Consider the following 13,430-nt stretch of genomic DNA (forward strand, 5'->3'; position numbering starts at 1 on the left):
AGCCAAGTATTCATAAATTGTGTATCTGAGAACTAAAATATAACCTCATAATTTTAAATCTATAATACACAAGGCATGCATTTTCATGAATTAAAAACTTCCTAGGTCTTTTTAAGTTCCAATTATCAATCCACAATCTGGCTTAAACTACCACCTACAACCTTTTTTCACCATGTACTGAACAGTGGGATTACACTGCAGGGAATAGGTATACTGGGTGCAATTATGTTCAGTGTCTTTATAACAACTCCATTCCTTCATGCCAGCCACAATCATTCGTAGACAACACAAAATTTGATCATTGATCAGAAAGGCTTTTATTTAATGCATGTCAAAGACCACTTGCCAGGTAACAAATGTGAAAAAAAGCACACTCAATTTAAAAAAAAATTAACTGCAGGAAACTGCACACTGATTGTATTTTTGTGCATTAGTTTGCAATTAGTGCATATGCATCACAAGACAGAGAACCTTCTAATAGATCACCATGTCACGAGAAGTAATGCTACACTTAAGATATGAAAAGCAAATGATTACTTGCTATATGCCAGGGCTATTATGCTGCAACATGCTGCTCTGGGTGTAACAGATCGCCTTGTCTTACAATTATATTTCATGTTTGCTTAGTGAAGAATGACATGTTTAGCTCACATCAGAACACAAGATCTGTAAGTCATTTAAGGACTTTACTGCATCCAGAAGGGATATTTTACAGGATTTCTAATATTTTACAACACACAAAAATTGTTGGTTGAACTTTAGCGTGTACACATTTCTGTTTTTCAAAGCTTAGGAATAGTAATCTTCAGGTATAACAGTATGGCATCTCAGCAGTATGCTGTTGTGATTTTGACAGCAAAATAAAACCATCGGAGATACAGATGCTGTTGCAAGACACAAGAAAACTACTAAATGGCACACAAAAAAGGAAAAAAAATTCCAACCTTTGACAAACTTTTCTTCCAACTCTGTAGGACAAACACCAACAGACATGAAGAGATGTTAACTGCACAAATCTTAACTTTCACTGTATTTAGATGCTCAAACACTTTGTGCTAACCAAATATATGTTTTGCAATGCAATGCTTTACGACATTTTTATCATTCAGCACTCTGTCTCATATACACAAACGGACCATTTCTCATCCACCCCAAACACACGTGCATTCTCTGAGCCAATGACAGGGTGAGTAGGGTGGGGATAGGGGAGACAAAGTGAATATGGAAGAAATACTTAGCTCTAAAACGAGAGAAGACTAAATCAAAAACCTGAAATGCAGGGGAGATAATTACTATAGAAGTGTTTTTAAAAAAGTACCACTTGCTGAGGAATGTGATAATGAGACAAAAAAATTATATGCAGTCTTTGAATGCAAATTTATTTTGTCCAATTAAATCCTAATTTTTATCATCACATTAATACTGCAACCATTTTTTAAGCAACATTTTAAACACAATTGATAAAGGATATGCTGACTGTACAATGCATCAAGTTAACAGCATCAAGCAAATGCAATAGCTGCCTATGCAATGTTTCTGTGTAAATTATCCCCTCATGAACCAGTGATCCTCATGTTGTGTGCAACTTTCTAAACCTCTCTGATTTCAAGTCAAAACTAAGCACTTAAAAAGAACAGTGATTTGGTAAAACTGACAGTGTGTCTTTCCTTTGTCAATTTGAAATGCACAGATTGCATTGAAAACTAAAAAGCCTTTCTATGACTACACCACAGCCTTTCCCACCGCATTACCATTAACCAGAATGATTTAAATATTCAAAATATGATGAAAATAGTAATCTTTAAGCCCTCAGCCTTGGTTAAATTAAATGTTTTAGTGAGGAAACTGATCAACCACTCCATCTACTTGCATGTAATCTGCCAGCACAGATCAAGAAGCCTCTCATATGCTGGACAGGTTTTCAACACCTGCATTGTGTGTTTGCCATTGTGATGACATATAAATATTGCTCTCATAAGCTTTCCCTGTCTCTTGATAAGCCTTTTACAGTGTATTCCTGCCTTCTATATAAAATTAGACTATTCAAAATCTGGAATCTGCACTACCAAAAGTGGCTAATAAATTCATTACACAAAATTCATATGCATGTACCCTACAAAGCATACCATTAAGTTACTGAGTTAGGGCTGAAAATATGTCTGTAAAACATTGATACATTCCTACTCAAGACAATTCATCAGAAAACTACTTGATTTAGACTAATATGAAAAAATCTTTTCATTAGTAAGCGTGGACTTTAGAATTTTCTAGTTTACTTTCGGTTCCTGTACATCTATTAACAAGTAAGGGGCATACTGCTTTTTGGTGAACTGGTGGGCACATTGTGCCAACATTCAAACATGCTTAGACTACTACCAGGTCAATTGCAATTATGTTCAAAAAGAGGAAAAGTGGTTAAAAACACATAAGCGGCAATGTGTTGCATTTTTTTTTTAATGTGACTGTGTTTTATCTACATGCAGATCCTGAAAACCATTTAAAATTCAAAATTATGAGAGTTATGGAAAACAGTCAAAGACTTACAAACTTGGGTGTTGCTGCAATACAAGAATTCTAAAGAGTTGGCAACAAGAGATGACTTGAAAAAGGCACACTAATAGGGAAATGGTGTTTATCAGAAACCTGCACTTTTTGCATAAGTTGATCTTTATAAATTGCTGAATTTTAACCAAAATATATCAAAACCAAGCCGTACAAAAGCAAAAAATCAAAAACGAAACATTTAATCCATTGAAAATATGCAATTAACAGATGTGACTTTGCCATTCACTGTTCCAATATTGTCAAAATGGACCTTGTAATTTAGTTCTAAAAGTTTATCATTGATGGCTTAAGAAAGTGTTTCATGTTTATCAATAAATCAATTACATTTAATCATAAATTTTATAATGTTACATGATGATATAGTCATCATGAAAGCTAACTTAAACCCATCTACATTAGAGTATTTACAAAGAAATCGTCTTTTTAAACAAGATACATTAATTTCTGATCTATAAAAAAGATTTTTTTCACTAAATAAAAAAAACAAACAACCAAAAGAAACCAAGGGAGCTATAATCAAATGATTTCAAGATCCAGTTCATGAAAAAAAAAAATCCCAACATATTGTCGCCAATGATGCATTAGGCACACGAAACATCTTGTCAAGAAATTAACTAACCAAAATTCTTTTTTTTTTAACTAAGATTTTGACACTGTAGCTTAGTTTTGCAATACTGTACTTCACAGCACATACATCCTGAATAAAACCTTGTGCAAGAATTGCTGCAGAATGAGACACCACAACCAAATGCCTACTACAGTTTCATCACAATTGGGGAGCTCTAAACCATGAAAACCTCTATGATGACTTGATTCTTCCACCATCACCCTCAGACACAAATCTTTTTCGGCCTCTGCAAAATGTTAGAAGTGAACTAATATACATCTAAGAGCTATTATACAAACTTGAACAGCAAAGTTCTATCACCATATTCCCTTTGTGCACACACACACCACATGCATGTACAAAAACGATCATAGAGTTGCTTCACAACACAGCTAAGAGGAATAGGGGATAACCTCTTAAGCCTGGCTCTTTGCTATAGTCAACAAGCTTGTTGATGCAATAGCAGTCCGCATTACACTGTAAACTCCCCTAGTTCAGAGTGCTAACAGCCAGTTTATTTCATTTTTTTATAAGCAACGCACATTTTCATGTAGAGGCCCTGCTTTTGAGCACCTTAGTAAAGTTTCTATGCATCTGAAAAACATAAATACAGATTAACAAAAGACATACCTCTGAGGAAGATCTTTCATCAAAGCATCAGAAAGGAAGCCCTCTTTGTTGCAAAGGGTGCAAAACTGTTCCAGCAGGGAGTATGCATTTGGCACATCAAGGCAAATGTCTGGCATATTGTCATAGGCTCTTGCAAAGCCCTGCAAGATGACAAACCATAACATGCAATTTGAGACATGATGGTTCTACAAGACCCCTGCTAAATCACATCAAGCATGATGAATAACCAAAATACTAGACAAACTGGACAAACTCAGTTTCTGCTTGCAGTTTTGCTTTAGACTTGTAAACATTTAAAACTCAAAAAAAGAGCGATTAAACTAGCAAAATGCTTGCTCTATGTAACCTTTGTCCCAAAACTTGGCACACAGCCTAACAGCTAAACAATAATACCTGTCCAATCTGCTGTGGAGTGATGATGACTGCTTCTGCAAGGGATTTTAGGAATTTGCTCATCATCTCTGCTGCTCGTTGACTAGATTCTTCTAATACCATCACAATTGCCTGCAAAGTGAACCATAAACCCTCACTATATGGTTTCCCTGATTTCAAAACTATATCATACCAAATGCTACTCAGTTTATTTAAAAACTTCCGTTAAAAATTGCTTCAGTACCTAAAACTGAATAAAAATTGATATAACTGTGCTAAGTACAAAACATTTGAAAATATTGGAGTAACACGAAGAGAGAAATGACTAAAAGGATCACACAGCTACTTTTTCCTTCACCATACCTGTGCACTTAAGTTGCAAGTGGCTCTTTGTTTTCACTATTTAGTTGAGAAGCATCCAATTTTGAGTCAAAGGTAAAAGTTTCTATTCAAAGGATGAGTCTTTTGTTGTTTTTGATAAAAATAATAACAAGTATATTTGGAATTATAAACTATATGATCACTAGTCATGACTCAGAAATGTAAGCTGAACTTTTACTTTTTATAATCATTATCAATTACTGATAAAGTTTCAAAGAATATTCTATAAAAATTTTTTTTAAGGAGCACATTTTCATTATTACTGTGGTTGAATTTTACAGAATCTCATTAAATCTGGACATTTTTTCAGCATGCTTTGTCGTAATATTAAGTGTCATCAGAACTTTCTGATGCATACTTTGTGTAGCACTACTATGTACAGAAGGTAAATAAAATAGTAAAATTTTGTTCATTTGAAACATCCATTTAAATCTAAATATTTTTTTAAATATTTGAAATTCTTTAGTTTGAGGTAGGAGATATTTCCATTCCTGCGACTAGACTGATAACTAGCTTTGGTAAGAATATCAAATATACCAAAGCATATCAATAAAAATTCAATCCTATATATTTCATTTTCTCTTTTACTATTTTTTTTATACTTTTCATATCTTAGGATTGTAAAGGCAAAATAAAACTGCTTAGAATCTAGTGAAGAATAGGATAAGTTTGAATCTCGTCTATTTTTATGACTGTTTGGGTTAGGTAAATGTTTATAGGATGTTGTTTCTAATAAGAGAAATTACACGGGACTCTTTTGTTTGCTTCAATGAAGTCTCATCCTCCAATGACGTCAACTCGATCCCAGCGTGAGCTGATGTAATATGTTTGGACATTACTCATAGTCATCTTGATTGTTATCACTAATATATATCACTAATACAACTAATGACACACCACTGATCACCTGAGTTCAAATCCTAACAATGACTGACACTTCCTCTCCCTTGCTGACGTCACACAGCGTGTCACAGCCTTATCACTACCATCACAGCCTTTACTGTACCTTTAATCACATTCTTTTAGTTTGCTATAAACAAAACTATATTTATTATTAGCTGGCATTTACAAATTTATTGTGTTACAACCCAAATCAAAGTTGCGAAGGCCATCAACAGAGTTAGCATCTTTAAACAGCAATCTCTATTGTACATGGATAAAATGTACGGAAAGTTTTGTACTTTATAGAAAGTTGAATACACGTTAGCCTTTTTCTGTTGAAATGTATTATCTAAAGGCAGAAATTTTTTTCATGTTCATAAGTTTATAAGTTAGAAGACCATAGTGAAAATCATTGTTCATGATTAAATCAAGATATTTCCATTTAAGTGTACTTCCTTTGATTTTTTCTTGATTCATTAATGTTTATTTATTTTCCTTTAGTTTGGTATACAAGTCGACTTTTGCAATACATTTGCACTTAATAAGCAAGTGCTTGTAACACAACCCAAAAACAAAGTAGCAGAGTACCCTGAACCCTCTTTCCCTACCCTTATATTGAAAAAATTAAAATCACGACCATTGAGAAAGATTTTACACCATTTATGCAACAACAAAACAAAAGTTATTATGGTAGTTTAATTCTCAGAGAAAAGCAATTATATATATTTTATATAAAGAGAACTGCTTTGAAGGATTTAAATAAAAGAGTATCTTACTTCATAGATGACTTCATGGTGGAAATGGGGCACGTCTAGCTCTGTAAGGCAGTGGGTAGCTTCTGTTATGTCCCCTGAGGATAAGTACTCTTTAAGCAGCATGACAATCTGCAAAACATTTAGCGTTAACTCCAGCAGTCTGCTAAAATTAAATGATTAAATTTTAGAATTGTTTGGATAACTCTTATATTTAATCTAGGGGTGTGCTAAAACATCGTTTAATGCAAGATAGAATAGTTAAAAAATTTTTTTAAATGTACTCAAATATATAAGGAAATGTTACTTAAAGTAGTTTACTTCCAGCGTCTAACCTTTCTAATAAGCAGTTTCACAGGCCGAGTACCACCACCTTGTCCCCAGATGTTGTCCAATCGAACTATTCCATGGGTCTGATTTAACAGCACATCTGCATGATCTACAGCGAGCCTACATATATCCACAGAAATGCAAAGACAACTGGAATAAAGAAATCTATAATAATGACACACAATTCAATTAAACAATGCTTGTTTTATTTTCCTTATAATAATCTGATGCCTAAAGTCTGTGCTAATCAAAGGTAAAGGACATCCCCTAACCTTTTCAGGTCATTGGGATGTGTGTGGAGGAGTGAGGTCTTTTCTCGAGGCCATCTTTACTTGAGGGTGGTGCCAATCTCCCTCGCTGCCTTACCTTCCCAAACCCTCTCTGGAGTCGGGCACCCTTTCCCACAAGCCAAGTCAACTGGTAGAAGTTTGCTGCACTTATCGGATATTGAGCCATCAGCTACGAATTCAGACACCAGCACTCTAATCCTAACTCAACTGCTATTAATACACAGTTTAATATCATTTGATATGAGGGAAAGGAAAAATCTGAGGAGGAAATATTTTCAGAGGTCACGAGATTGAAATGCAGTGAATACAGGGTAGAATAAAACAAGTGTTGAAAAATACCACGTACTAAAATGATATTGTGATGTTTTTTAAAGTAACAACTGTTCTTGGTGATTTTTTTTCGAAAATGTGATGCTTAGTCTCTTCTGTGCTCCTGCCCACCCTAAAAAAGAAAACAACCACACACACATGCAGACTACATTTGTAGTTCCCCTGCCCTCTAACTTGATTTTATGGCAGAACAAATTAATACCTTTTCTGAAGACATTTTTTTTTTCTAAAGCCATTTGCTTCTAATTACAAGGAAATGAAGACAGGGCAGCTATGCTAATGTTGAGTATAGACTAGAGATTTTGGTATATTTGATTAAGTGCTGATGAAAAATAAAAATACTAATATTGGGATGAACGGAAAAAAATAAAATTAATAAGCAAGTCTGCATAGAGCCTAAGTGAAACAGTGCATAATATACTTAGAAGGCCATGCCTGAAGCCAAAAAGCAGCCAAAAGAGGAAAACATTTGCTAACAGTTTTCAACCAAGAAAGCTGTGAAAACGAAACCTATGAATCTGGTATACAAAATTTGACTAAATTATATAGCAGGATGCTCAGTCTTGTTCATAAATATTACAAGACTTTTTTTTTAAAAAGTGATCAGCCACAGACATCTTGAAACTTAAGACTTTTAATGTTTTTGGCAGTCCGTGCTTAAAAGCAAAAATCTAAATCTTAAAATAAGCTTTCAAATTTAGCAGTTTTATTTAGTAATAAGAAACGTTAAGGACGATGAAAGGATATTCTGTTGTGAACAGTTTGGTTGATAATGATGTTTGGAAAAAGAAATTTCCATTAGCCAAGTTCACTGTGGGCAGGGGGTATTTGATTGCTCATATCTTGTGGACCTCTTGAAATATCAAAGTTATCCCATCATCGCTTAGAACAGACCTGGGCAAACGCCGGCCCGCCTCCTGTCTCTGACCGGCCCGCCCGCTGGCCGCCCACCAGTAAATATACTATATATACAGTAGCTGAGTTAACTATATTAGAGAAATCCAGTCAGTTCTCATCCGCCCTCTAGAACCATCCAGTTTTAAGGCCCACCCCTGGCTAGAAATTGCTTTAATTGATTGTTTACAAAAATCCCTAAAAGTTTTGGTAAATCACTTGTCATCTAGTGTAATTTTGTTTTTAAAATACTTGTATGGTTTTAAATAAAAATCTTGATTAAAGTCACAATGCTCATTGCAGGAACACTTTTCGTAAGCTATTTAAAAATGGTATTTTGTCATTTTATTATATTTTAAAAAACCTTAACTCACTCAATACATTTAGCTTTCGCAAAAGCAAACATCTTCACAGCTACAATGATGTTTCACATCCACTGAAATGCATGCAAACTGGGTCAAATCACAAAACACATCACGCTGTGCGTTAATAAATGAATTTATAAGGGAGGATCTGTTGACTTCTTCATGCATTGTTTTACTTTGAATAAAACAGTCAGGGTTTTTGTTATATTTGAAAGCAGGCAATGGGTTCGTTGGTAAAGAGCCATGTCTGAAAGGTTGCTGGTTACTCAATTTGACAGGGATTTGTACTCAAACAGCAGAAAATGACAACATAATAACAAGTAATATTTGAAGTCTAATAAATATTCTAATAAACTATTTTCACTGTTTGGCCCTTTATGTTTTTATACATTGTGCAAATGATTTTTTAATTTCTGCCTTGTAACCTATTTTCATGACAAGAGATTTATGTTCCATATAGCAACCATCTTTCATTTCAATTTGGACAAGAAAACAAAAACTATATATTTCTTGCAAGTCACATCACTTAAATGTTTTTAAAAAAAATACTTTTTAGAACAGTGTATCACTGAATGTTGTGTTTAGTAGGGTCAAAGGTGTAAATATTGTAAGCATGTTGTACATCATACCATCACTATGTTTAATCACGTCACTTTTTGTTTAGATTGAATAAGTTAAAGATATTTAAAACGGCTTTTAATTTTTGGAGTATCCTCCTGACTTAAACACCGCCTTTCATCACAGCTGTTACAAGAGCTGAAATACTGTTTCCTATTCATTCTGTGCAATTAACTTCAAAGACTGTTTATGAACAATATCACTTTAAGTTCAACATGGCTACAAGTAATTCTGGTAATTCATTTAATGACTTTGCAAATAACCATAGAGGAGGTGATAATAAGTAATGGCGGATAGTGTTGGAGAAGATCATGATACTGTAGCCATACTTGGTATGTGGACAGTCCTCTTCAGTCTCTTCACCTCTGTACTTCATAATATACTTTGGTGGCAAGCAGTCATCAGCGACAGCTCTTGCAATAAACTTTCCAACCACCTGGGTAACAAAAGACAAACTATATACAAAAAGTACAGACATTTCTGCTAATACTCTCAGTTAATTATCATCAAATTTCAGCCAATGCCTTCTAGAAATGTAAGGGAGCTAATTACACATAAGCTGGTTGCTAAGGGTAAGATTTAGGATGAGGGATTTTAGAAATCATTCCAGGTTCTTTATTTGTTCAAATACAAAACTCTACTACTAATTAGTATCTTACTGGAAATATCTACAAAAATTTTAAACAAAGTCTCCACTAACAAATCATGGCTACCCATGTTGTAACCTCTTTCACTTTATAAATGCACAAGATCAGTACAAATCTTTATCATCAAATAAGAGTTTCAGCATAAAACTCATACCGTAGCTGCATCAGGTGTGTCAATGGTAAGATCTGATAATTTGCCAAGAACATCATCAAAGCCATCAACAACATCATCTGATGAAAGCACTCTGCCATAGAGATCTGATATGAGGACGGAAGTGAGTTCTCTATGATGATCTTTGTGGTCCAATGCCTTGCTTATTAAGCATTCAACTAAGGTTCGTTTCAGATGCTCAAAATTTATATCATTCAGCTCTTCCTGTTAAATACAATAAAAATAATGTTTTAGAATAGATCTATTCCCAAGAAAGACTAGACAATGGATGCTAACAGCACCCAAACAAAATGTCATATCTCTAATACTTTTAAATTTACTTAAGACAGCTGTGTAGATGTGCTGAGTTCTGAAAAATAATTTTTCTAAACAGCTTGCTGACTGTGCACATGTACAAATGCACAGTAACTAAACTGGAGATCAAAATAAATGCTGTTAGACTATAAGGTATTTGTTTTCCTTCTCTATGCAAGATTTTCAAAGTAAATATTTTAAAAGCTAAACCCCCCTCCCCCCAAAAAAAACCAAACCAACCTCAATCTATGTACAATAATAATAAAAAAAAAATACAAATGTAGTTATCTACCACCACTATACGACTTTTATCTTCTCTTGTTCTATACTGAAAAACTCCACCAAACCCTTTTATGTTTTATGCCGTACAACACTTTCATGAGCCACCTCAAAATTTCAATAACGGTATCTCTATCTATCCAAAACGGCTCTCTTCTGGTGGTCAAATGAAAACTCTATGAAGGCTTCCCTTAGGTGTGTATGATTTGGTTACCTTCTTGAAAAATTATCTTACTGTATCATTTGACACTGTGGTCTTGTGTCATAAACTTCATTTAAAATGCATCTGGTCTGACATCACTTCTCTCTTTAATAAAGATGCATCCTAAAGAACACGAATACAAAAACTCAACTCTGTCATCAGATATCTGTATAGGCGTTGATGTGATGAAAGTTAAAAAGAATGGATTTGTCTGAAAATGCTCGAAAAATTCTAAATAAAGTTTACTCTTGGATCACTGAATCAAACCTAAGTAACAGAAGCAGGATAGAAAGGCAAAACCGTAATTTACTGATGACATTAGAGGTGCAAAGAGTTTTTTTTTTTAAAAAAAAATCAGGAATATGTACAAATTCCTTACCAACACGTCCTTTGTATTACCATGTTCATAAAACTCCATTACCACAGGATTTATAAACTTACAGAAGTCTTCTTGAGACATTTCGGGGCATATTTTCTCAAACTGAATATTGCTATCCTGCAAAACAAAAATATTATTAATGTAGCATGTGTAATTCCTACTCGCTAATGAGTGCTTCTATATCAAGTACTAATTAATGACAAATGTGTTAGTGGGTAGGTGAAAGAATGATCAGATAAAATATAACTGTAAAACAGACACTATGAGAGAGAAAGATATTAAAGATCAAATGAGACAGTTAGAAATTTTGGTGTGCATTAAAAAAAATACTCTATTTTCACAATAAAAGATGTAAACAGTTAAGATGATTAACCCACCTGACTGTCAGAATCATAGTTGGGGTCATGAGAGTCCACTGTATTCCCATCTTCACCCAACTCCTCTCCAGGCCTACCCCACACACCCTTCCCTCCAGCACCACCTGCAATATATTAAGCTTAAAATAAAAACGGAATAGCAATATAACCAGCAATTTATGTAAAGACTAAACACTAACTCAATGACTATATAAATATCAAATAATTCTGGTCATGATGATTATTACCAATTATAATTTCTTCAAGAAAATACTAGCCTAAGTGTCTTTACCCTTTTTCCCCATACAGGATGAGAACAGGCTACATAAGCTGGTTGAAAATGAACCAAGTTAGTGAATTACCCTATTTGATAGAACATATGTTATTACAAAATATGGATAAATAAAGTACACAAAAGTAAACTAGTGAAAATAAAGCACTGATAAAACTTTTCTTATTCCTAAATTATAATAATATTCCTAAATTATAATAATTCGAGGTAAACAAAAGCCAAATTGCGATGAAATAAATTTCTAAGATATTTTATGAGCGTAACAAAATGATAATAGATATAGAGTGCGAAATCACCGCGAGGTGTAAACACATTCCCTCCAAAATCAACAACAAAAAGATAGATGCTGAAAAATATATATATTGGCTGAAAATTGTATTTTTATGGCTAAAATCCGAAAACAACTTTAATTAAAATGGCAAACTGTCTGATAAATTGTGCTCGCTTATCTACTACCAACTAATGAACTTCACAGAAACTCTGTTATACCAACGTCCACCACTTGTTAGGACTATTTTAGGTACAGCGTTTGTCACGTGACTTTCGTCACCTTATTTATTGTGGCCCTTCAATTTTATGGACGTCCATGACCTCTCGGATGTGTACTTTTTTTCCATCCAAGGTTACGAAACTATGCCAAGAAATACGTGCCGATTATTTCAATTATATTCTTTTAGGCTACAAAGACAAATATCAACCGAGGGCGTAAACGAATGCAATCAAAACAACAATATGTAAGGACAACATCGTGCACGTGGTAATAGAAAACAAAACAATATTTCGCTACGAACACACTCTTATCTTGCCCCACATGCTTCTTTAATGCGCAGCTCTTCTTGTGCATTAGTTAAAGGTTTAACATGCATGCAACATATGCACAGCTTTTGTATTCTGGAAAGTTTACAAACCTTTTTTAGGCAATCCCCTACCCCTTCCATCGCGTGACTTCCGACTATTTTTTGAATTTGGTAAAGCCTTTTTCACAGCTGCATTATTATTAGAGCTATCACTTCCAGATCTTTGCCTAGAAAGCTGTCGTTTGGCTTTTCGAACAGGTCTATCTTCAGCTGTCTCAGATTCAGGAATTACTTCAACTTCTCCGTTCATTGCAACGTCAGTACTCTCGCCATCTTGAAGTTGGACGGGCTCACTGACGTTCTCCATATCTGCAGACATTCTGCAACTACGACAGCCTTTCTTCTGCGCAAATCTTCCAAATCTGTAGTGCACGAATGGCAGGAAGGTCTTACACAAGATTTTTAATACACTGCTTGAACTGTTTATATGCTGATCCACTGTTTAGAATCCTTTCAGCGATTCCGTTTCACCCGCGAACTTGTTTACAGCTTACGTTGCTCGATGTGAACAGTAATTTGATTGGATGATGTAAGCACACCTCTTTTACTTGCCAGCAAATAGCCGAGACCAATCTGGGCTTCTTTTGGCATGGCTTTTTGTTGCTGTTGTTATTTAGCTTCTTTCAGTTGTTGTTGTTGCTGCTGGGTTTTTTTATTTTTTTGGAAGGCTGTTTACTAAACAGTAAACTAGTATAGTGATATACGGAGTCAGTATATGTATAACTGATAAAAAGTATTAGCTAGGATTATTGAAATTAGAGCAAACAATTAATAAAATGCATCGGGTTAAGATGTCGGAAAACTTTTTCAAGAATGTTAAAATGTAATCGAGTATAAATTGTCTAGCAAACCACGTTATACGATTAAAATAATATATAGTTTATTAATAAACATGCACTCGCAAACTGGCGAGATTTGTTGCTTCACGGTTCTTGG

The 13,430-nt window shown here is 34.3% G+C and overlaps 1 protein-coding gene across 1 annotated transcript; it reads right to left on the reverse strand.

The window, feature by feature from the left end:
* Window positions 1-298: 298 nt before the first annotated feature.
* On the reverse strand, window positions 299-13,015 carry LOC112564104 (programmed cell death protein 4-like). Its single transcript, XM_025238707.1, has 10 exons — window positions 12,546-13,015; window positions 11,367-11,470; window positions 10,990-11,106; window positions 9,818-10,039; window positions 9,346-9,452; window positions 6,525-6,639; window positions 6,214-6,321; window positions 4,196-4,306; window positions 3,803-3,942; window positions 299-3,419 (listed from the first exon to the last, which is right to left on the reverse strand). Exons 1-10 carry the CDS (start codon window positions 12,811-12,813, stop codon window positions 3,365-3,367), a joined length of 1,347 nt encoding a protein of 448 aa, XP_025094492.1. The 5' UTR covers window positions 12,814-13,015; the 3' UTR covers window positions 299-3,364.
* Window positions 13,016-13,430: the final 415 nt, after the last annotated feature.

This window comes from Pomacea canaliculata, linkage group LG5 (genome assembly GCF_003073045.1).
Source record: "Pomacea canaliculata isolate SZHN2017 linkage group LG5, ASM307304v1, whole genome shotgun sequence".
NCBI lineage: Eukaryota > Metazoa > Mollusca > Gastropoda > Architaenioglossa > Ampullariidae > Pomacea > Pomacea canaliculata.